Below are 27,810 nucleotides of genomic sequence, written 5' to 3' on the forward strand. Positions count from 1 at the left end.
AATAAGGTGTTGCGTACCATTGTTGATGCTCCGTACTATATTTCAAATAAAGTGATACAACGCGATATTCCTCTAGAACCTATAACGAGTATAATTCAACGTGTTTGTGTGAAGTACTTCGAAAGAGTCTCAGTGCATCCCAATGTACTCGCTAATCAGCTAAATATGCGACGTGATAGTGAAGTGCGTAGACTAAAGCGTTTAACACCACCTGATCTGATTACTGGACATATGTAGACTTTAGAATAAGCATTAGAATAAGACTAATTAATTAAGATAATATTTTATACAGGAGATTGCTTAATAAAGTGATTTTCTACATGCCATGTATATATAATATAGACAGAAGAAATACTTATTGCCAATAGGGTAGATTGTGGACTCACGAAGAGTAATAAAAAAAATTTCTAAGATAAATTGCTAACATATTTTCGGCGTTTGCAGTTTTGGTCATGACATTGCATGTCAAGCTCGAATGCTTTGTATAAGTATTAAAAAGTGTGGTGATTGATTGAAACAATTTAAACTTAAGAGCAAGTTCTTATTGCATAAGCAAACTTTGAAACCAGTGTATATTTACCGTTAATAACTATGGTGTTGCACATATATATCCGATATTAACATGATCCACCCTTATCAAGTTCCCAAAGTTATTAAGAGCATTGCCCACGTTCTATAGGAGATTAGAGAGACATCCGCAAAAACCTAAAGGTATCTAATACCATTAAGAATTAAACGATTTGCCAAAAAAACCCAAGTGAGAGAATGCGGGAACATAAAATAGCCGAAGCACCACAATTACTCGACCGCAAAGGACTTTTCCGGAGCTTAAAGAAATAAAAAAGGCTTTTAGAACTAGTATAATTACAAACGTGTGAATAAAATGCAAAAATTTTAGACTTATACCTTATTTATTCTAATACTTTAATATTCCCATTACCTGAGAAGAAATTTTAATTTGCTTTTAAGAATATAATAAAAAGGTTATTTGATCTATAGAAAGAATATCTTTTTTTGCTATAACCTCGAGTTCGAATTCAGCATAACGTATGCATGAAATGAGTTTATGCTTATAATTGTTTATAAGCGATAATTACTAACTACCATAGTTTGAAGCCTATTTTAAGCAATACGTTCAATCCAGTAAACCTCAACTGGTAAAAAGAAAGCCGCAAATAGTACTATATAGCTAAAAAGCATTCTATTTATTTTTGTTATCCGAATTATCACTTATCAGCAAATTCTTATAATATTAACAAATTTTGAAACTAATGTGTACCTACGATGTGTGTAAGGGTACTTAATATTAGTAAATGAAAGGCAAAAATTCCCCGGAGGTTGAATACACAGAGGGCATTTCAACTAGTATAGTTAAGCCCTATGGAAATAAAATGCCTAATTTTCAACTTATGCTGCACTTATTAATCTTCTATCATTAAAAGTGGCTCCAGTGGTACCACTAATTCCATCAAATACTTAGGTTTGGATCTGTGAAACATTATATCTGTAATTAATGAGCAAAAGAACTAATTGTTCAGTTTCCATATTTGTTTCAACATTTATTGGGTTCAATAGCACTTATAGAAAATCGTCTTCAATAAGTTCAACAGGCTCTGGATATGGTTCTGGTGGCATAATATACAATTGTATTAGGATAATTGTAAGAGTAGTATATTTGAAAAATTTTATGAAGGTAAATGAATATGTTCAGCTATTTTCTGAGATGTAGCTCAAACTCTTGATAAGGCAGGGAATGACGGGCTTGTTCATAAGCTACAGAAAATTCCTGAAACAACACGCTCGGTTATTGCATTCTTACACTACAGGCAGAACGCACAGAATCAAACCAGCCTAATCTCTGATAAAAAAAAAAGCTACAGCAGGTATACCACGAGAAAGTGTATTCGAGCCAATTATTTACCTACACCACAAGTGTGATATACTACAAATGGAAAATATTACGATGGCTACATTTGCTGATGACACTGCGATACCTGCTGTCGGAGACAAGAGCGACGAAGCCATAAGAAAATCACAACAGGCAAGTGACAATAATAATTGAGAACTAATAAAAGTAAACTTGTACAGATACAGTTTACGTGTAATCGAAGCGTACAAGCACCAACAAAAATATATATAATAAAAACAAAAATAAATACTAATAGCAACAGCAGAACAAGTACAATGAATATTCATGCAGAATTTCGCTAGAAGGAATATGTAAAAAAAGGAAAAAACTATAGTCAAAATATGAGAAAATGTAATGTCAGTTTACTGGAATGAAGTGTACTGGGGCCAATGCTTTAGCTACTCTACACTTGTGATATCCCACAAATTGAGAATATTACGATGGCTACATTTGCTGATGATACTGCGATTATAGCTGTCGGATACAATAGTGCAGAAACCTCACGAAAATTACAACAGGTAAGTGACAATATAAATAAATGGACACAAGCTTGGAAAATAAAAATTAACCAAAGTAAATCTGTGCTTGTACAGTTCACCTACAATCAGACCGTACAAGCACCAATAACATTAAATAATAATATCAGTCCATATAGCAACAACGCTAAAATTATCTCGGAATGAATCTTGATATAAAACTTCGCTGGAAGGACCACATAAAGAAGGAAAGAAAACTACTGGAATTGAAATATAGGAAAATGTATTGGCTAATTGGAAGAAAATCGCAATTATCAGTACATATTAAATTGCTATATTATAAGCAAATACTGAGACCTACATTCATTTATGGGGAGGTTCCACAATGAGTAACATAAATAAAATACACATTTTTCAGAACAAAGTCCTGAAAAGTATTCTGGGCGCACCCAAATACTGCGGGACTGACTACCTATATCGAGACCTTCAGATACCCACAGATCAGTCAAGAAATCAAGAGAATTAGAGGGGGCATGGGGAAGGACTCCATTCTCATGAGAATGTTGAACCACCACCAGAGTAGGACACAGGCTCAAAAGTATCAAATCATCTGATCTTGTATAGTGTTGCGTAGTGAGGCCATGTAATAAATAAGACAGCTGTGACATATATAAACACTATTTTATCAGAGTCTTAGATGGATCTTCCTGCTTATATACCTAGATTTAAGTTATCATAAAAACAAATTTTAGGTTAGTCGAAAACGACTAGCAGCAATGTAATAATAAAAAAATAAAAAAAAGTTCACTGGATGGGGCCGATGGGTCCCCTCCTAGATGTATACTTAGGTTTAACTTATTGTATAGACAGCTTGTAGATTAGCAGGAAACGACAAGCAATATGCCATAAATAAATAATTTAAAAGAAAGTTAAGTTATTCTCTTTATTTAAGGCGTGAGTGAAACAGGCTCATTTTAATAAATTGTGGTCCAATTTCAGCCACTGAGTGATCACTAGTACGAATAAATTCTATTTGGATAACACGAAAACAACCGAAATTACTTTTTATCCAACCGATCATTATATGTTCATAGACGAAAAAGTATAACGGCATAAAATAACGCAATTTATCTCAAGGCAAAAAAAAACAATATCTACCGCTGAATCGGCCATTAACTTCTAAAGAATTCCTATGCCAGTGTATATTCCCATTTAGACGCTTACGAACAAGTAATTTTAGCCTCTGCCTTTTTTACAATAACATGAAATTATAATTAGACTATTATGAAATCTAACGCAAAAAAGACGGCGAATTAATGTACGGCTCATATCGCCTCAAGAACCTCGACTTTCCCATGAATCATTGTTCTTTTCCACGATTTTCCCATGGAGCGATATTTCTTTTCTTAGCGTAGGTAAGTTAGAATTAAAATTTTGCCCGGCGAATGAGCTCAGCATACTGATATGCAATTAGCAGCCGTACTTAAAACTGCAACAGTCAAAATAAAATACTGTTTTTACGAAATCCGCATTTCCTTTGCAGCGAATTTCAATTGGCTATGTTAAATTTTAACATTTCGTAATTAATATGAACTAATTATAATTTATATAATTATACTGATATATCTATTGTTTTATTATTAGAAAATATATCAGTGGCAAAGAAAAAGAGCTCAAGATTCTGATTAATATATTATGGTCACTTGATTACACTAATTTTAACGGATACACTAACACTGTTGTCTGCTTTTGCATGAACACCACAACACATCTACTATAAAGAATGAATCCTTGAGTTGTCTTGTTTAACTCTGAGAAAGTTTTTAAATATTTTGATTCATTTTCAAATCTTAATTATAGAGAGAAAAACCCTAATACCAACACACCACTTTGGGTTTATCAACAAGCATTCAACAATTGACCAGGTCCTCAGAATAACAGATATTATTGTTAAAGCCTACGAAAATAAAAAAGTATTCTTAGATCTATTCTTAGATGTATCACAAGCCTTCGATAAGGTTTGGCATGAAGGCCTTGTTCATATATTATAGAAAATATTACCAAAATAACACATTACACAACACACTACTAAAATCGTACATTACAGCTAGAATGTTTAAAGTTAAACAAGAAGAAGCTTACTTTACAATAAAAGATGCCAAAGTAGGTGTACCAAAAGGAAGTGTACTGGGCCAATATTTTATCTACTCTACTCTTGTGATATACCACAAATGGAGAATATTACGATGGCTATATTTGCTGATGATACAGCGATTATATCTGTCAGAGACAATAGCGAAGAAGCCTCACGAAGATTACAACTGGCAAGTGACAATATAAATAATTAGAATTGAATAATTGGAAATCGGAAAAACGAATAGTATAATTCCATATAGCTACAACGCTAAATATCTCGGATTGAATCTTGATGCAAAAGTTCGCTGGAAGGAACATATAAAGAAGAAAAGAAAAAATCCGGAATTGAAATATAGGAAAATGCATTGACTATTTGAAAGAAAATCACAATTATTAGTACATAATAAATTGCTGTTATATAAGTAAATACTAAAACCTATACGGACATACGGAGTTCAATTATGTGGATGTTCTGCAAAGACTAACATAAATAAAATACAAACTTTTCTGCACAACGTTCTAACAACTATTATGTATAAGCATTATTTCACCAGAGACTGATATAGGACCGATGTGTTCTCCTAGTTATATACCTAGATTGAAGTTATCATGAACACACATTGTAGGTTAGTCGGAACTAAATACCAAAAGATAAAAGTATTTTCATTTATGAATTCCTATTGAAACGAAATGAAATTGAGTCATTCTTGAAATAAATTTTCATGGGTGTTAAAAAGGGACCAGTTATGAACATAACGTACGAAAAAGTTAGCCAGTGAAGCTTGGAGAAGCTTTAAAAACGATCGTTCAGCCTGAAACAACGCTAAAGAAGCCAATGAGTAAGTGTTTAGTGAGATTTGAAAAGAATTGTTCAACCTCAGTCGCTCAAACCTGTCCAAACCATTAATACGATACTATACCACTAGCAACTAGGGAGATTGCATAAAGAAGTTAAACAAGAAAACGATCATAATTGATTTTAAAATAATATTTGCTTCTATTTCGACCAAGCTGGACAACAATTGTATTGTGACTCAGTAAAAATTTCATTTGATCTGAGCAAATCTCTTTTAATGGTGTAATACCGGCGTCAAAAGAAGCTTATGTAGATGTCTTGGTTCAGTTATTCGAACAGAAATCTCAGAATTTCTTAGTGATACATTTATATATTTACCTTAAAAGTCGCCCAAGTTCAAAACAATACATATCACATTGATCAGTGTTTGAAATTATTACAAATATATAATACAATAAATTGGAAGAAAAACAACAATAGAAACAGTTTTATTGATCCGAACTAATTTCGCATTAAACATTATTAACATTAAAAATTGTATATCGACATCATTAGCGAATTATTTTTTTAATAGATAAGTTCTAAAATTAGGTTCAAACAATTATCGTTACACTCCAATTTATTTGACGCCGAATGTTTTTAAAAGCTTTTAAATTAACACATTTCATGTGCACAACATTATTAGGTTTTAAATTGTGTTTACATTTTTTTTTGATTAATTTAAATTAACTAACGTCAGCTACTCATAATAATTAATACATATTACATATTAAAATACAACACAGAACAATTGGAAAGTGAAAAACGAATTGTACAAATATGATTACGCCTTGTTGAAGTTGACTTTAATAATACGGATATACATATTAATTGGACTTGTTAATATTTGTATCTTAACAATAAAATTGTACTATATAGACTTTGCACCTAAATTAAGGAAAATAACACAAGCTCGCCGATAAAAAAGGCCTGTGATTCTTAGTGCTGTAACATGCCTTGGTTTTGAATATGGAAGAATGTAAGATTAAATATTCAAAAGTTAAAACATCAAAGCAACATCAATTTTGTTTATAGTGGGAATATTAACTGCCAAATTTGTATCAAAACCTTTTCAAGGACATCAAATAGTAATCAACGTATGCCAAATGTCACTTCGATATAGCTGCACATTTCAAACCGAAGACAAGAAACAAAAAGGAACATTATTCTTTTTGTTCAAATAAAAATATTGCAAAGATATGAGAGAACTAATATATAATTTTGTACTAAAGGTACAAAAGTATGTATAAAGTAATAATAAAGGAAATTGTAACTTTTCTCCACATTTTATTACAGTATTATTATAGTATAATATAGTATTTGGGTGTACCCACACTACTTCTTAGGACTCTGTTCTGAACAATCTGTATTTTGTTTATGTTACTCTTTGCAGGACATCCCCATAATTGAACTCCGTATGTCCATATATGTTTCAGTATTTGCTTATATAATAGCAATTTATTATGTACTGATAATTCTGATTTTAATTTGTCAATTAGTCAATACATTTTCCTATATTTCATTTCCATTTCCTTTCTTTTCTTCTTTATGTTCTTTTCAGCGAAGTTTTGGATCAAGACTCATTCCGAGATATTTAGCGTATTTGTTATTATTGGTGCTTGTACGGTCTGTTTGTAAGCACACGCACAGATTTACTTTCGGTAATTTTTATTTTCCAAGCTTGCATCCAATTATGTATATTGGCCTTTTGCCTTTTGGAAAGTGATTTTACAAATTATTTACAAATTATGTACAGTAGCGTTAAATGAAGTTCTTGACAGGATGACCTTCCGGAAAAAAAAAGTATAAAAACTGCTATTGTGAAACAGATCTGTTTTAGGGCTTCTCTTCTCTCTTCTCTTGTATTAATCTACGAAAAAACGCCACTATACAGTGTCGTATTAGATTTTAAGCTTACTTCAAAAAGTCGTAACGCCCTGAAATTGTCTCCATATTATTTTCGTTTTCAGCATATCAAAACACATAGAAATTAGATAAAAATATTTAAATTGCTTCTTGTTGTAGATTTGCGTAATTTCATTACATCCAATGCCTGAGAGAATATCAGATAAGGGAAAAACTCATAAACTGGGACTTTAACTATGATGCTTGTGCTAAAAGCAATAGAGGTGTTCTTCAAAGTAACGATGTTTTCTTATTCCAATAGCTCATGGTTAAGGTACTTTGACAACTTAAATCCACCTTTCATGATCTCACAATCTGAACTGTAAATATTTTGCTGAAATTTGATGAAGGCATCATCAATCTCTTTTTTTTTCTTGGTAAGTAAATCAATTCCGAATAATTGTATGAATTTAAAAGAGGAAAGTCTTATGATCTGAGCATAACTTTGAAGTTTAAAACAAAAATTTTATTTTAATCAAAAACTATTTTATTTTAATGGAAATAGGTGGCACTAGACAATAGTGTCAATACATTATCTTATCAGATACCACATCGATTTCTTAGAATATGTAATGTCGCGTTATTCAAGCTATTTAACATATATTTGTTGTAAAAGAATTACTGGTCTGGATACGTCGTATGTGACAATGTGTGTCAATGACATGCGAATTATGTCAAAATGCGCTTCTATTTTTAATCTGGTTGTGATTGTGACATTGTCATTGATTTACGTTGTCGTTCCCATATCATTTGCCACATTTCATCGATCTCTATTTATATATCTATATGCGTGTCTATACATATTCGTTTATTGTATGAATAATAGTAAACTATTTTAAACTATTCAATCCTGGAGTAGCTTCATATCGAACTCTTAGAATTTTTTCATATGTCTACTAATCGATAGTCACTAATCGACAAGAAAAACAATGAATAGTAAGAACAGTTCTACACTTGAAAGGTTTTGAGATTTCTGAACTGTCATTATCATCACCAATCAGAAGCCGGTGTTTGGTAATAATTCCTACTTTTCAACCAATACGATGCTGTTAGTACCGCAGGACTAACAGCATCGTACGAATATTCTTCATTATATCTCCCACAGTTGATGATGGCTTGGTCAATTCGACTTATTTCCTCAGCATCCAAAGTATTATAAATAAAGCAAAAATAACTGTAGAGTAGTACTATATACCAAATTGTGGATTATGTTAAACAGGCTTTATTCTTGTATATAAAATGCTCCGTACATATGTTCCATCTATTTCTACCCATTTCTATAAACTATTATCTTTCTTGATTCCTGTGCCGTAAAATATTTGCAGTTTTGTTGGTCCTCTAAATGATGATGAACTTTTTTTCAGAATTAATATTTAGGAACAATTTACAATAATCTTTCAGTGCAAATTGTTCCCAAAACGTCATCATCAACTTTATTTGCTAAATATTTCACTAATTGACAACTTTTGCCCCTACTATACCCTGCAGAACTCGCTTTAGACATATTTTAAGTTGATTTTTGTGTTGGATTTTCAGTGACTTAGGTTTAAACTAACATTAGTTAATGTAAATCTGTAGATACTCAATTTAAATTATTTTCTATAAATAGTCCGAAATGTTATCTTGAACAAGGCTATAAGCATTCCAAGACATTTACAGATGTAATTTTATTGGCATAATTGAAAATTAAACATGAAGTGGGCCAAAACAAATCGGATTAGAAGTAATCATCTGAACCATCTCTGAAACCTATCAACTTTATTACCGACTTCTTAAGTTTATACTGTCGTTTGCAGATCTGTGTATCTGCCAGGCCTGACATTCTGGTTTTTCTCTTTCCAAGAATGAAGAAAACATCTAGGTAAAGAGCACTGGCATCAAATTTGATTGAATAATTTGACTAATTATTATAGCATTGAATCTATTGAAAAATGCCTTAAGAATGTCTGAAAGAATTTTAGTAAACAAATATATTTTAACATAATATATGGTGTTTCGATTTGGGACGGGTAGATCTTTATATCCTGTGATGGAAGTGTTGTTTTGGTAGCATTTGTTTAACATGTCTTTTATCATTTAGTCTCAATCATTAATAAAAACCATTTGAACCTGCGGTACAAATATGGGGTTACGCTAAGCTCATCAAATAGATTTTTTAGTCCAACGTTGTCAACACAAAATTCTTCGATCAATTATCTGAACTACACGATGATCCTGAAACTAACCAGATCGACTAAATTATCCAACATATATCAGTAAAATACGAATCAAGGTTATTAAACCAGAATATTGAAACGAACCAAATCATAAGATATTGTATAGTGTTAAGTGTTACTATTAACTTTAGCTTAAATTAATTTAATTTATTTCTAATTGGGAAATACATACATATTTATACCCCACTCATCTTGCTTGTGAATTAATTCAAGTTCAATTGTAATGTAGTAATAAATTAATTCATAATAAAGATTGAAATAAGCTGAAGATATAATGATGATGCGCTAGATTTTTTTAATGGATATGTGAAGCTATATGTATACATCAAGAGGCCTCAATCATTAAACTCAAAATAACTAGCCATATTTAAGTGGTAGAATCATTTAAAACTTTTCAAATCATCTCCACAGACATTGAAAATAATACATAATTTTGACATAATAAATCGCACCCAGTTTCTTCTATTCCATTCTTAATGAAAACCGCAGGCTTATGTAATAAACTTAAATAAATAAATAAATATATATATATATATATATATATATATATATATATATATATATATATATATATATATATATACATATACGTATAGATATTTACAGTTGGAATGCTAATTGGACACATAAACGTAAGTATCAACAAATCAAAATCTTTTCTCGCAAAGTTAGGAATGTTTGGTTGTAAAGCTTCAATCATATTGCTCCACAATCTTCCAAGAAAACAGCGGCGATATTATCAAGAATACTCGATAGGTTTCGACACTATATTACCGTTCTCGCCAGTTTAGTTTCTTTACGGCTAGGCACAGCTCGTAGAAAGCCATTGACGTGTTATAAAGTACTATTGTTTAAAATCAAACGTACGGTTCGAGATTTTTTTCTATAACAGCAGAAATGAAATATATTTAAATTGTAATGTAAATGATTATGAATCATCTCTGGAACGTGATTTTTATAATAATAGCTAATCATCTGGATGAGGCAAAACAGAGTCTTCTTGAAATAATTGTATGCTTCAACATTGGTCAGAAGATTAATATTAAACATATAAAATCGAATTGAAGACCGAATTGGTATATAAATATAAATAAAAGGATAACAAAATTAAAATGTCCAGGAATAATTGGACGTGCATAGTACATAATTAATATATTCACGATTTTATAACAGATACCTTTAAAACTCATCTCACCATTTTTCCTTCTGTATAATAGAATACAACATACAATACAAGTACAATATTCAAAGGGCCATTGAGAATCTAACCATGACTCTGATATCCATAAAAAAAATAAAGGTCCCTTTGCTAAATATAAAAAAATCAGTACTTGAGCTAAATTGAAACAATAAACGGCATTTTACAAAAAATAATTTTTTTATGACATATAAAGTAAAGGGGAGATCAACAATGAATTAAAAATGGCCACTCTTCTAAAGCCACTTTACAGATATTGAAAAAACACTACGGAATAATGGGAATATATAATTACTTTAGAATTAAGTACCGGGTCTGATTACTTTAACTGGATATATGCTTTTCTACAAGTATAATGTATTTGTGTTAATTTGTATCAATAATTATTGACCATTATTCTAGAAGTCGACACAGTGAGTCACGTCACAAGACCTCAAGAAAATATATAAAAGATTATGCACAAACAAAACAAAATACATCAAAATTATATTAATTAAATATTGTATTCTCTAAAACCACCTCATCACTGCAAAATTGAAACTAATTTATTTATTAAAATAAATAAAATAAATTTTGTAAACCGTAATTTTCGTATGATATTTTGAAAAATTTATATATTAATAATATATCGAGAAAGATACGTAGAAAGCAATGTCATTTCACAATAACTATAATAAATATCTATCTTAACTAAATATATACTTTGCTGTAAACATATTTATATAAAAATTATAATTTTTAATTTATCAAAAATTATAATGATACTAATCATTCCCGTGATATTTGATGAGAAAAATAAGAAATATTATTTTCTTGAAAAAAACTTCTATAAATATACATTAAAAATGTTAGCTTCATATAATTTAACTTACACCTTGATATAATTATAATAGTACTAAAACATAATTGCCTATTTTAAACATTGTGGATCAAACCGATAATACACATTTATTATTTTTTATTATTACCAAATAAAAGCAATTTTTTTATTTCAAATATATTCTAGTATGATATTAATAATCCTTAATTATATTTCAACAAACTGCTATTTGCTCGAAGCCCAAAATTCAAGTGAAACACATGAACTACTGGCAAAACTCCATGATGAAGAAAGCTAGCTTTTGAAAATATTAAACATTAAACAATATATTGAGAATAAAACCGAATTATGCCTTACGAAATAATGAATATACTATACGTAATATCATTTTTATACTTAGGTATTTTCTTCTCCAAAAATACTTCTGCTTATTCCTGTTGAGGAGAATAAAAAATACTAATTTTTATGTGAAATTAGAAAAATCACGTCAGTCAAAAATCTGAGCATATCAGTTTACTTCCAAGATAAACAACTGTACTGACTAATTGAAAGATACTTGCTACTTGAGGTACCATCAAAGATGAATGCTCAATCAATCAATTATAAAGCGTATTTGAGATTTTTTGGGTAAACTCTATCTTATGTAGTCTAAGTAACACAACAACTACATCAAACATAGTTATATCAGTCATATACTTTTTCGTAATATTAATATCACATATATTAACATTGTATTAAAATTATACTAGAATAACTTGAAATAAAAATAATTATGTTAAAAATCAACGAATAAAATTTGAATAAGATTAAAAAAGTTAAACGAACATACAAAATTCAAAGTAATTTTACAGTATGTATTTTCCATATGATGAAGCACTATTTGCTGACAAATAATGATTCAAGTGAAACTACTAATAGTCTTTTAGGTTATATTTAGGTATATTCTTCTCCAAAAATACTTCTGCTTATTCCTGTCGAGGAGAATAAAAAATACTAATTTTTATGTTAAATTAGAAAAATCACGTCAGTCAAAAATCTGAACATATCAGTTTACTTCTAAGATAAACAACTGTACTTACTAATTGAAAGATACTTGTTATTTGAGGTAACATCAAAGATAAATGCTCAATCAATCAATTATAAAGCCTATTTGAGATTTGTTGGGTAAACTTTATCTTAAGTAGTCTAACTGACACAACAAGTACATCAAACATAGTTATATCAGTCATATACTTTTTCGTAATATTAATATCACATATATTAACATTGTATTTAAATTATACGAGAATAACTTGAAACAAAAATAATTGTGTTAAAAATCAACGAATTAAATTTGTATAAGATTAAAAAAGTTAAACAAACATACAAAAATGAAAGTAATTTTACAGTATGTATTTTCCATAATATAATATTAAAGATGCTCAAATACAGTCTGATGAAGCAGTATTTGCTGACAAAGAATGATTCAAGTGAAACTACTAACAGTCTTTTTGTTTATATTTAGGTATATTCTTCTCCAAAAATACTTCTGCTTATTCCTGTTGAGGAGAATAAAAAATATTAATTTTTATGTTAAATTATAAAAATCACGTCAGTCAAAAATCTGAGCATATCAGTTTACTTCCAAGATAAACAACTGTACTGACTAATTGAAAGATACTTGTTACTTGAGGTAACATCAAAGAGAATGATTTATCAATCAATTATAAAGTCTATTTGAGATTTTTTGGGTAAACTTTATCTTAAGTAGTCTAAGTGACACAACAACTACATCAAACATAGTTATATCAGTCATATACCTTTTCGTAATATTAATATCACATATATTAACATTGTATTTAAATTATACCAGAATAGCTTGAAACAAAAATAATTATGTTAAAAATCAACGAATCAAATTTGTATAAGATTAAAAAAGTTAAGCAAACATACAAAAATGAAAGTAATTTTACAGTATGTATTTTCCATAATATAATATTAAAGATGCTGTCTAAAAATTACAGTCTGATGAAACTACTAATAGTCTTTTTGGTTATATTTAGGTATATTTCAGTGTATGATATGCTTAGTTCTGCTACAGTTAATGTACGTATGATGATCTCTTATACACCTTTAAAAATAATTAAATTCTTTAATACACAAATACATGCTTATACAAAATATGGTAAAACTGTCACCATGTTAAAATAAAGTTAACTGCAAGAGACAGATAAACATTGAAAAAATTGTACCCAGAAAACATAAAAAACTCCTTACAAAAGTAGCAGATAAACTCAATACCCGCTTGAGTAAAACTGCTCAAAAATATGGAAGAGCTGCTATTGTTAAACCTTTTATAATCGAAGACAAAGCTAAGCTGCGAAAGAAGTAGTGCAACGGTCATAAAGCCTTAAAACTTGAAGTTAGGAAAATGTGGAATGATTGTTGAACGATCGTTTACTTTATTCCCTACAAACGGATGGGTTTATATCCCCAGAACCCCATTAGAAGTCTAACCTGCAAAATATCTGCTTGTTACAGTCAAGTATACCTTATGTATTTAGCTGGTTCTCCCTTTCATATCACTGCTCAGATTGCTGCATATTAATATCTACACATCCTAAATCATGATGATCCTATTGTGACTAACATGTTACTGCTAGACACTGCTATATACCACGATGATAATAGTCCCAAACACATAGCCAAAGAGGTATAGTCTTGGTTTGATGAGTATCAGCCCGATCTCAGTTTTACAGCAGATAATGATGATTAGATTTCTTTTTTCAACATCATCTTCTGACATATTACGACTCTATTCTGTGATGAGCTGTTTTAATTGCTGCTGTTTTAAGATCAAACACTGACTCAACACCTTATTATTTAAAAAATGTTGTGTATATGTCATGGGATCATATTAAGTTGTCCATCCCCTATTACATAATTTTTAAGACTTATTAGTAAAAAAACTTTTTTTAACTTTAAAAGTTTCTAAAGTTTTATATTAAAAATTATGTTGAAATAATTTTGTCAACAAACTAAACATTCAATTAACTAAAACCTTAATATTACAAAATTTAAACAAACATATATTAATTAACATATTTTTAATTACGTAACATAGTGGGATCAAGAAAGAAGCGAAAACTTTTCCATATTACAATGTTATCGTTACCACCGCGCGATAACAAAACATCCTGCGTCGGTACCGACCGCATCTAACTCTACCTAAATTTTAATTCCCGAAACGAACGCCGACTCCAAAATGGTTGTTAGTCCGTCTAAAATGGCGAATGATGCCAAATTTATCAATATTATTGGTGGTTGTCAAGGTTAAAGCGACAGGAAATGCCCGGTGCCCACCAATTGTTTAAATCAGCGAAATAAAATAAAAACCAACCGTATTTTTGCATGTTGGTTAATATATCTGGCGTCGAATTAGTAAATAGCACGACTGCGAGCAGGTTTGTTTTAATATACAGGGGCGGATTTAGTATAATTCTCGTTATTAGAACTAAATTTTTACAAGATAATAATTTGAGTAATTTTAAGTACTATAACAGGGTATAAATAAATCATTTACATTATTGTATAATTATCTTTTATCATATTACCTCATTTATCAAACCAAAATATAAAGTCAAAATGCAGTTTATAAAACTTTCATGTGTCAAAATGTAGTCCATATTATTTTAGATGAAAACTAAAACTATTTCCAATATATCAATTTGGAAAAAATCTATTTCTTTTATATTTTTGCATATTCTCAATGTTTAAACCATTCAGAATTTGTCCTCATTTTAAAATTCATCACGTTAGGCTTTATAAAAATTAACTAAACCATAAAACCAACAGGTAATCCAACAATACCAATACAAAGTTCTTAGATTAATTACCAATACGTAAACAAAGAAGAACTGCACGATGACCTCAAAGTCAAGTAGATTTACGACGTTATTCAAGATTTAGCATAAATTATGAAATAAGGAAGCAATAGAGCAGATATAATATATAAATGTTTCATTTTAACTTTTGCTTATGTAGTCTAATTTAATTCTAATTTGGGAAATAAATACTGATGTTAAGATTTTTTTTATATAGATTTTAGTCTCCTTTTACCAACTATGGGTATATCTGGACTGGGCCTAAAGTTTAACGTGGGCTCCGAACCACGGTCCTCAGCATTAAGCCTACCGACTGGCGAGTGACCAATTTTAAAAATCATCCCAGAAGACATCCGGTCTTACCCAGCCTGGTTACTGCCGTGACTGGGATCATTCTCCTTGTCGGATTTTACACTCTCGCCTAGAACATTCACAAATTTTAAACAATCAGAAACATAAATTTGCGACCATGCCCCAGCAGCAGCATATCGCAACAGTAGGAGGACCGTCCCATCGCCTTTACCACTGCACTACCAAGCCGGCTGATGTTAAGATTGATCCAAGCATATCTAATATTAGATGTAATCAAATAAAACAAAATTTGAATAATTTTCATCGTTGTCGTTGTCGTTATACTTTCATAACCGGCTTGAAACACGACAATCTTCAAAACTGTCCATGAATATTACCCCCTAGAGAACAAAGTAAACATAGACAAGAATAAACCAATATATTGAAATTTGTCCTCAGAAAATCAAAAGTAAAATGAATGAATTAAATTCATTTGGCCGTTGAAATAGCTATTTACTTAACTGTTACCCTTTGTAACGAGGGATATTTAATGTATCAACAACAAACAGAATATTTTTATAACATTAAGCTGCTACTGAAGAAACGATAGCATGGTATATTCCCAACACTTTAGTCATAAAAACAATTTTCGAAGCACATTATTTTGTCTTTATGATTTAGCAATTTTCACAGAACATTATGTAGTAAAACCGTCACAAATACCGATGGTACGGTAATATTACCAGTAGCAGAGCCTACAGAAAGCACAATCCGAACATTCCAAACTGCTGTTCTGTATAAATGCTTCTAAATCGACACACATATTTTACGAATAATAACACAACTTAATGACATGCAAATTTCATATTCCAACACAGCAAAATACCACGACATGACCTTGGATGCGAAGATCAGATGGAAGAAGCATATAAAAAAGGAACATGATGAACTCAACATCGAGCCCAATATATATTCATATCAAGCTCCAAGCTATCCATTTACAACAAGCCTATTTTATAAGCAAATACTAATACCAGTGGGAGCTATGGAATTAAGTTGTGTTTCTGCACTAGTGACTCCAATACTACGTGATTCTAAGGAAAAGAAAGTACTGAAGTGTATTGTGAATGCTTCTTAGTATGTACGTGTTTGTGACCTCCATTGCGACCTAGAAATTGAGATGGTCATGGACACTATCATAAGATTGGCTGGTTCCCACCAAATAAGACTCCAGATCCAAGTCAACAAGGAAACGCCCAAACTTCTAAATATACATGGTATTATTAGTCATGTCTCAAACGAAAAAAATCATCCGATATTACTAATGCCTGAACACTAAGCGATTCAGTTGAAAGTACCTTAGTTGTAGTTATTTGTTGGTATCTTACGACAGATAATAATTAATCGTTAATCGTATACTAGTTTTAATAAATAAATTAATAAAAAATACTTTTCAAAACTGCCCAAGAATATTACACCCTAAAAATATTGATCATAAGCCAATAATAAAACTTATTACTTATTTGTTTATTACATATTTCATATTAGAAACAAAAAATAATTATTATTAAATTAATTTGTTCTAAAGCTATTATTATTTTCTCATTTTTAGAAATTTGTTACCGAGTACACCACTACTAAGCTTATATATTTGCTGTCAGACCTAGTGAAGTTTGATGTGATGATTTAGAATTGGCAGTTTCTGCGACTTCTAAAGAAATTAGAATTAACTTCAGAAAATTCGTATATCAAGAAACATATAATGTTTTTTGATTTTTTCAAGCTGTCGCCATTTTACGAAAAAAACTTTATTCTTCCAAGGTCAGGGCTATAATAACACGCTTATTGATACAGTACTTTTGGTTTTTCCCTTAACCACAGAGATTGAAAATATGTCGAATGTCAAACGTGATAAATTTCATTTGAATAATAAACATCTTGCAAAAAAATGTTTTTAATGTCTTATCTTACTCGAAAATATCTTATAATTTAGGCCTCTAAATCAGAACTTTTTAAAATAGTTCTGTTAAAATACTTTGGATATATATTTATATTTTATATTTTAAAGTCTCCTTTTACCCACTAAGGGACCAACAGTTTAACGTGGGCTCCGAACCACAGTCCTTGGCATTAAGCCTACCGACTACCGAGTGACCAACTTTGAAATCATCTCAGAAGGCATCCGATTTTACCCAGCGTGACTGGGATCATTTTACTTGTCGGATTTTGCACTATTTCCTAAGGACAATCACAAATATTAAACAATTACAAACATAAATTGACGTCCATGCCCCAGCAGGATTCGAACCCGCGACTATCGCAGCAGTAGGTGGACCGTCCGGTTGCCTTTACCACTGCGCCAACCATGCTGGCATATATATAATCTTAATCTTAAGAAATCCATGCAAAAAAATATTATCAATCTATTGGAAATCAAATGTTTACGTTATCTGCAAGCAATCGAGAACTATTTGGTATTTTTGTTCCTTTTCTTTGTCTTTATGTTTACTTACTTACTTTACGTCTTATTATTTCGGAACATTTTTTGTTACTCATAGATCCATTTAATTTCGAGGTCATCTGGTAATTATTGGTTGTTTAACTAGCGAAAAGCATAGGTATTTTATGGAATAACTTTGTTTTGGCAGCGTTAGGTTACTAGTCGGCTTGATTTACAAGTACAATCCTATACTTGCATCCTATAAGTTCAGATAGGCTTTGTAATTAACTGATAAGCCCATCAATCTCTTTCATTTAAAGTTAAATTGGGAGTATCTTCCAAATAACTATTTCAGTTCTCTGATTTTGAAACTGATCAGTCCTGGCTTTTGCCTAAAATGATATACAAACAAATTGATCGACCCTATATATTTCTAATTTTTATACAATATTCATCCTGATAATCATACAGTATTTGAAATAAATGAGACTAAATGTTTTAAACGTTTAATACAAACTATTTATGCTTAAAATACTGAAAAACAAATCAAACAAATAAATACGCTTTTGTTGACTCACGCACAATTTACATCGAAATGTATTCAACTATTCAAAGACGTGAAAGCTAAAATTTATAACTTTTAACAATTGTTGCCAAGGTTAAATTGGTCATCGTTGTTGTTTTTATGCATCTAATTTAGCGATAAATGTTAATGGGAAGGTTTGAAAACGCAAAATATAATTGCGAATATCATTTTCTTTGTGTTGTCAATTTGTTGAGAAGCAACTATTTAGAATTTAAAAAATCATAATACAATTTAAAAATATATTATTTAAAACATACATATTTACAATTAAAAAAAGGTTTGAAGGTAACAAAATAATAACATTCCCTCTTCCACACTTTAATATTGAACTTATAGATATTCTCACACATCTAATAGTATTAATTACTTGAAATAATATCATTTATTAAAAATATAGAGCAATTGAAATACCAAATTTCCCTTAATTATTAATTATTTTAGTGGTTATTCTAAACTATATACGTTTGGTTATTACAAATGAAAATATTTTAAAAATTAAATTTATTTATTACCACAATATTGTTTCATTTTAATTTAAATTTGATATTTTTAAAATTTCGTCAATTCAAATTTATATTAAACCTAAATTGTATGCATGTCTAACTAAAACTGCTATGAGATCATTTAATATTAATACCAAATATGAGAGTTTATAAAACATATTAAATCATTTAGCAAGAAAACAAGGATATGGCTATATTATCTCCCCAAAGTATTTGGCTTTATTTTTGATATGCCGAATTAGTGAATTTTTAGCAATTTTGAGGAAAATTAATTTAGATTATTATTCCAACTTATTAGGCCAATTAAAAGCATTGATGAGTACTCACAGGGCTCAAACTACAGAACGAATTGTCTCAACATATAGATTATTCACCACATTTAGCTCCTTCTGATTTTATTTCCATCAAAGGCAATGTTTATAAGCAATTTTGGAGAAACATTTCGCGACATCTAATATCTAGATGACTCTAAAAATCACGCGAAGGTTTTTGATTGATCAATTTTATTTCTATGGTGCGTTTACTGTTTATTTAATAAGTTTGGTGCGATTTTCTGTATGTAGAACATAAAGAAGTACGTTTAACATTTTTCTGCGTTCTTGTGAATAAATTATAACCAAATTAGTTCGTTACGATGCATCGTCGTTCCAAGAAGTGTTGCGTTACCAAATGTACTAGGAGCAAACAAATGAGACATCGCTTTCATCGTTGTTAAAATATACATGCTGCAACAATTATGTTAAAAAACAAATTAAATACAATTTTTGTGTACAATCATATTATATCGTGTTTAGGTCTTTAAGCAATATCCTTTATTTTATACCTATATTCTATCCTTTCAATAACATTACAGTTATTTTATATACATAAATAATGATTTTTAGTTACACATATATTAAAATGATGAATGTTAAAATTTATGATATATTTTTGGATTAAAGTTAAGAAAATTATAACACACGAAGATGGGGAATATCAATAAAAGGATTAAAAAGATAAATTAATAAGATAAATTCAATTAAGTTTGTTTCTATGATTTATTGGTCAATAAAATGTGACGTCAAATGACGCGTCTGCGTGGTAAACTTGAATAAGAACGAATCAAATTATACGACTGCCGATCATAGTATCATCTAGATATAGGACGTTGTGAAATATTGCTCAGAGATATCTATTATATATTTTCATTTTTATATTCCTGGGAACTTTTTGAACTCCCCATGATATAACATTTTTAAATTACTATTAGTTAAACGAATTTAAAAAAGAACCCTTTTTATACAGAAATGACACAAAGCTAAATCCTGTCATGTATCAATAGCAAATTACTACCCGTTTATTACATGTTTTTCAACACTGAATAACTCAAAAGTTTCACATACAAAATGCCTTATTACGAATAATTTATAGCGTCAATATCAACACGTATTCTGCTGGTTTAAAAATTTATTGAATATAGACGTACTGGTTGAATTTCGCAATTATAACTTTGATATTATATATAAACTAACAGTTCAATTAATAAAGTGTTGTTGGCTCGAGTTTTTCGATACAAAATAATGTTGTTTAATGGCCGATAATGGTTTCGGCTCGTTTATATTTCTAATTTCTATGAAGTCGTATTTTTGTCATTCCTCTATTGTTTTATATTTTATTAGGTTGCGATTGTTAATGGTCCTTTGATAACACAACTTACCTATATAAATAAATATGTAGGCGTATAACTTTAGAACTACTGCACTAAATTCCCATAATATGAAGAGACTGTTGGTTCAATACTAACAGATTGTTCTTGTTTTATTTAGAATTTGTAATTAAAAATTCTTATTCATTGCGGTTTAATATATTTGATCTTGTTAATATCTAAAAAACTAGACCCAAAAAACAAATATTTTTTATTGATACGTTTATATGATAATAATACTTAAAATACAAATACAATACACGTGTTATATTAGGACAACCATTCAAATATGATTGCGGAATATAGGAAACAGACTTTCTATAAAATTAAAAATAGTTAACCAAGAACGAGTGTAAACTTATGAAATACAATGAATCTTATTATATTTGTTTATTTTACTTTTATTTGTGCATAGATCGATTTTTTAAATTTAATGTAACAATTCTATATAATAATATTTTGTAAATAATAGAATATATATTTCTTTAGTATTTTATTTCAATGTATATATATGCCGGCTTGATCGCGCAGTGGTAAAGGCGATGAGATGGTCTCTTACTGTTGGGATAGCCGCGGTTTCGAATCCTGCTGGGACTAACTGATTGTGTAATATTTGTGAATGTTCTAGGCAAGAGTGTAAAATCCGACAAGAAAAATGATCCCAGTCACGCCAGTAACATGTTAAAGCCATTAATGCTGAGGACCGTGGTTCGGAGCTCACATTAAATAATCAAATACATGTATAATTTATATATATAATTGTATGTTTAATAGAGTAAATCTTTTTAAATCAGTTTTATGCTTTTCATTCCTGGTTAAAACTTAAAATAGAAACATCATAAATATTTGTCTACGTAATTAACCATATATCAGCTTAACACAAATGTTGCTAACCTAATCAGAACTATGGATTGCTGGGCCTCAAAATAAACAATAATTTTTTTGTACCAGAAATGCTATCAAATTATTTTGCAACAGAATGGAACGTTGAAAATCTAGGAAAATTTACATGGGAACGCCTAAATGGGAGGTACCACACTAACCGCCATTTTTTCCGATCATTGCTCTTCTAGACACCTTAACAGCGCATGATTTCTGTAAGAAGTGTTTCTTGCAACGTTAAGGTTAACATTAAGTGACGTTATATGAAGATACTAGAAATTTGCAGCATACCATCAAAGAGATGAGATAAAATAGTGGCTTGTAGTTGCGATTGATAATACTGCTCATTTTTTGATAAAAAAAATCACGAAACATTACTAGTATTCCCAATATAATTCAGGAGCTTAATAAAACAAGCAATAAACGCATTTTTGGATTCAAAAACATTCTTAAATTTCAGGAAAAAGAAACAATTTTAATTTCAATAAGACAAAACTATGCTATTTTATACTGTATATTTTTATAAGATCATTTCACCATATTTATTTTGGCGATGTATGATAAATAAGAATTACTAAAAATAATAAATAATAAGTATTGAATATTGAAGTATTAATAGTATTAATATTATTAGTATTAATAAGTGAATAAATGAAGAATTAATATATTGAATAAAACTGTTAATATATGTTTTAAATACATATATGATAGTAAAAGTGTATTTTTTGAATCAAATGTTTAAATTTCTCATCTAGTTGGCGCCGTGGTAAAGGCGAGAGGGCGGTCCATCTACTGTTGTGTTAGTCGCGGGTTCGAATCCTACTGGGACATAGTTGCAAATTTATGTTTGAGATCCTTAATGCGGATAACCGTGGTTCAGAGACCACATTAATGAGTAGGTCCAGTCCAGATAAATCCTCGTCAGTAAAAAGAAGAATATAAGCTATAAAAAAATTTCATATATCGAATTTTTTTTTCATTCTATATGAAATTCTATATTCTATTCTATATTCTATATGAAAAAAATCGCATATATTTCGCATATAATTAGATTTTTAGTGAGATATTTACTTAATAAACTATATATCCATACATCACCCACGTTCCTTATGTTAAAAAATTTAATTTTATTAATTAATATCAACCTTTTTGATCATTTAGATGTATTTGCTCATCAGGAATTGCATCCAATTTAACTCATAAAGAAGAGGATGTATAAAATTAGTACTAATTAGGCTATTTGTCCGAAAAATATCGATATTCTTTTATTAAATAATAGGTGTAATTAATTTTGGTTTTTTGTTTTCTTTTCTGTTAGTTGTGGATTTAAAATATATATCTATTTAGTTATTATCAGTTATAAATAATTGTGAAAATGTTTATGAAATTTATGTTTAAATTTTAAATAGAGATATTAGACTTAATTTAATTAGATATAATTGATAATATACTACTTTAATTAACAGTAAAAGTTTTACTTTAAAAGCAAAACTTTAAAATATAAGAGATCTAATTTTACTTAATCCAAAATGAACTTATAAAATACAAACCTATATTGAATTAAACACAAGCCTCTTTAAACTAAATATAAGCTGTATATATGGCATAAAAAGTTAGATCGCATTATTTATGATGAACAAATTTAATTCCATTTTTACTATTTTAAAACAAATGTTAGGTTAAAAATCGTCATGACTTATATTGTAATCGTTTTTTAATTTTCTAGTTTTTTAATATTCTAAAAAAAATCCTTATTTATATACTTTTAACATCACGTTAGACAAAAAGCAACACACATTAGAACCAAAATAGAACAACTATACTGGTTAGTCGGAAGATACTGTTAAATTGATTTAGAATCAAAGAGGTTGATCTATAAGCCAATTTGGACCTATTGGGTGCCAATATGGGGTTGCACTATAAATTCTAATCAACTAGTCATACAACGCTGTCAAAACAAGGTTCTTGGAATGATTACCAATGCCTATCGCTACGTAACTAACGAATAATTGCACGATGACCTGGAAATCAAATGGATTTGCGAAGTTATCCAAGATTTCGCATCGAAACACGAAAGAAGATTACTAAATCATACTAACGTGGAAGCAATACAACTGCTGGACAGCAGGATGTCAGGAGATTGAAGAGAACCAAACCATACGAACTTATATAAAGTGTACCTTTAGTGTAAACTATAGCTATAAGTTATTATAATTTTATAATTGAGGAATACATATTGATGTACACTCGTCTTGCTTGTGAATTGTGCAAATTGCACTTTTCGATCTGTAAAATAGTAGTTAAAATAAATATTCAACTTATTATTGTCATATGGTCAAACAAATTTAGAACAGAACTCTTTTTATGCAAAAATAAAACAAAGCAAAATCTTATTGTAAAATAGTATTTAAAATACAACAAAAACTTACCAAAATAATAATAGCAGAAAAATTAATTTAACCAAATAAAAAATTAAGAAATTATATAGAGACCATATTATACATTTGTGAAGCTTATTAAACTTAAAAATTCCTAAACTATATTTCAGTTTATGTTTGAAAAGTATGCTTTTAAAAATGTTAAATTATATACACTGTATAATATTATAAAAAACTATAAACTTAACTGGAACCAACATTATTTGTTAGTATATTTTATCTTTCATATTAAAACATTAAACCTGTCGTTCATCTTGATTGATAACCAATATGACTGATCAAAATATTAATATAACAATATCATTACAATTTTATTTGAGTTTAATTGTACACAATATAAAAATTATATATAATTGCTTTTGTTGTATAATAAATATATTGTCTATATAAAATATTTAGCATAAATGTGATATAAAAAAAAAAATTATATTTTACCTTCAAAGTGTCAGACAACTGCTAAATTTTATATGTAATTTTTATATAAAGTTAACCACGAACATTTCTTCAGTTAAATAAGTGGAGTTTTAGAATAATTTATTGTTGAAGTTCTCACTCATTATTTTAAAAGATATTTCACAGTACTCATAGGATTTCATTAAATCAGTTTTAAATGCCATTCTCTTGGATCCATTACTATAAAGCTTACAGTAATAAAATTTATATTTAAACTGTCAGCCATACAATATATAACATATTACTTTTGTAAATAATTCTAAATATTTTAGGAAGTAATTGTTCAAAATATATAATCAACTGTTAAAATTATTTACATTTAATTCAATATATCTCATTTAAACACAACTGATACATCAAATGTGATTATGTTTGTTACTTCGTCATAATTTTATAGCAATTTTCAAATATTGTAACTACTCTTTATCATAATTCTTTCTTCTCTTTTACTTTAAAAGTACTATAATATAAGGAATATTCCTTTTAAAAAAACAAATGCATGAAACAATCAAGATTTCGTTAGAATTCTATTTGAATTTCGAGACAGTAACTATTGAGAATATATCACAGCACTATGCATTTCTTGTTTTTATGCTAAAACTTAAACTAGCCTTATTATTTAAACCGACTAAAACATTTCTTTTATTTTTTATTATGAAGGAATTTGCGATAGACTTATAAAAAAAATAAAATGAAGGTTCTGTTAAGATTTTGTTCGAACTAAAACATGCTAATTGTTGAGAATATGTGAAAACCATGGAATATTTTTAATTAATTTTGGTTTTTTGCTTTCATGTTAAAACCTAAACTAATGAGATTTTTTAATTTAGTTTAAATTAATGACTGGTAGGATTTACTCTGTTTTAATTACAATATTGCTTTTCGGTCTCATTATATAGCAATTTTCAATTGAAAGATAGAAAAAGCCAAATTATGAATAAAATCTGATTCTGTTAAGGGTTTGTTTGAACTTAATTGTTGTATTTCATGAAAATGTGTTACTACTATCTAATATTATTAACTAATTAATTTATAATAGATGTAATTGATTTTATTATCCCGAGAATAGGGTTTCTATTAATAGATTTTTGTTTTCGCAACCAACTAGCCTCTTTAATTTATTTTAAATAAAAATTGTTGGGATTTAGGATGTTTCTCATTAAACTTAATTTAATTAAAATAGTTTCTTCAAAAAGCAATTTTCGATTGAAAGATAAAATGAAAAATTAATGAATAAAATGAAGATTCTTACTGAAGTACTTTCTGAAACATACTACTTGTTGTGAAGACGTCAAAACAATTAATAAATAGTGTTACAATCTAATATAACTTATTTAATATTTAAAAAAAGTTAAGGTTTACTATGGAATTATTAAAATATTTCTTTTCGGTTTTATTTTAAAGCAATTTTAGATCGAAAAAAAATAGATGCATAATTTCGGTTAAGTTATGACTGCAGAATTTGATTCGAATGGAAAGAAATATCGAGTCCCGATTCTAGAAACGTCCTATCGTGCAGGTTATGAAAAAGGACGGGCTGAAAGAAGCCCAACGGTGTACGTAGGACGAATTTTCGTCCTAAAATAAAAGAAAAATAACCCGGCGCCGTTATAGAAAAATGCGGCACGACGCATACAAAAACTGCATCTTAAAAATCATTAGAGCGACCGAAAAGAAGAAGCCCGCCCAATTAGGGAGAAGAACCCCCCCTCGCGAAGGAGGAATAATCCTTGGAAAATATCCCGATAGTCAACAGGTTATGTTATTGTGCCGGGAACCGTAGTTCGCGCTATCGATCGCAAAAGGAAGGAAAATATCTCGACGGTACTCACCGACAATATGAACCATATTTCTTGTCCATCGTTGGAGTTCTCTTCTAATATTCCGTCGCCTTTGTGCACATCTCGCGTACGAACACTCTGCCATTTTTCACGGGCGACCAGTTCGCTGCGACACTGGTTAAACCGAATTTCCTACCCATCGCTTCGCAATAATCATTACACCAAACTTTTATCAGTTGAAATTGCCGTTCGTCCGCACCACTACTGCAACAACCGACCACAACGAGTCCTTCCCGCACACGACTTCGCCGGGGAAAAAACAATTCAAAAGTAACGAAAATCGGACGACAACAACAACAACAAAAACAAAAAATCCGGCGTGATTTTTTTCTCTTCTTCGTCTTCCGCTTCTAGCCGCTCGGCCGGCGGGGGTGGTGAGAGGGGGCGCGTATAAAAGTTCGTCCCGCGTAGTCGTCGACGCGTCGTAACAAGAAAAACCGAGCGTGGAGGTCGGGGTGCACCCGGGGGTCTTCAGCTGCGTGACGGTGCGGGTCCGATTTTTCTCGCCATTTCCGCCTCGATCTGAAACCAAACACAAACGAGCATTAAAATCGTGGTCGGCGTCGGTCGCGGGTCGCGTACGTCAACGGAAAACCGGCTTACTTTGATCGGTTCGACTGGTGCGTTACATGTTTAATAACTGGCGCGTCCCGATCCCTCGTCCGTTTGAAATTTAGCAGCAATGTGTTGTATGAATGGTGGTCTGTATCACTACTGTAGTAACGTCATATTGTGACGCAACAAGTGCGACGCCACTCGGCACTTGCATGCACTTGCATTTTCCCTTCCCTCGCCTGGCGCGCGGAACGTCGTGCATCCCCATTATCTGTGTTCTTCGTCGCTCCTTCGCGGCGCGCCTAGCTCCGTCTATCTTCCGACATTACTATGAGCCTAGGCGATCTCTTTCTAGAGGTGTCGGGTCTCTCTTCGGGGCCTGTTTTTATTCTTTTCTAGCGTATTAATCGCGTCGCCCTGAAATATCGACTGTCTTCGTCGTCGGCCAGGCAGTCCTTGTCTGATGACCCGCGTTGTCTTTTTCTTTCTTGCATTCGGGGCATGGGGGGGCGCCTATTTTGTTCCTTTTACGGACGTCGGAATATTTCGTCTTTGTCGTGTACTGCTGAATTTTCCTAGTTTAAACTTGAATTGGTCTCTTTTTAAGTGTCCAGTCTCTTTCTAATCCTCGGTGGCCTTTCGTTGGTTACGAGGTGCATCGCGAGCCGCGCTACGAGGGGGCGTCGATCGGTATTTTGGCTCGAAATCCCCTTGACGTGGGATTTATGCAGTTGCATTATATTATTTATCGGATTTTCCATAATTTTATGCAGGTAGTA

At 30.2% G+C, this 27,810-nt stretch overlaps 1 protein-coding gene across 7 annotated transcripts in view; it reads right to left on the minus strand.

The window, feature by feature from the left end:
• Eip93F (Ecdysone-induced protein 93F) overlaps nucleotides 1-27,222 on the minus strand; it is a 414,251-nt gene extending 387,029 nt beyond the window's left edge. For 3 of the 7 annotated variants that reach the window (XM_076394730.1, XM_076394726.1, XM_076394724.1), the window contains exon 1: nucleotides 26,468-27,115. In XM_076394730.1, the coding sequence (XP_076250845.1) occupies nucleotides 26,468-26,561 (94 nt within the window). In that variant the 5' untranslated portion in view covers nucleotides 26,562-27,115. Of the gene's footprint in view, nucleotides 1-26,467 lie in introns of all 7 variants that reach the window. The other 4 variants (XM_076394729.1, XM_076394723.1, XM_076394728.1 and 1 more) reach the window with 2 other exon arrangements.
• Nucleotides 27,223-27,810: the final 588 nt, after the last annotated feature.

Source organism: Rhynchophorus ferrugineus, unplaced genomic scaffold (genome assembly GCF_030347505.1).
Source record: "Rhynchophorus ferrugineus isolate W39M unplaced genomic scaffold, kcgeb_rfMv2 rfM2, whole genome shotgun sequence".
Taxonomy (NCBI): Eukaryota; Metazoa; Arthropoda; class Insecta; order Coleoptera; family Curculionidae; genus Rhynchophorus; species Rhynchophorus ferrugineus.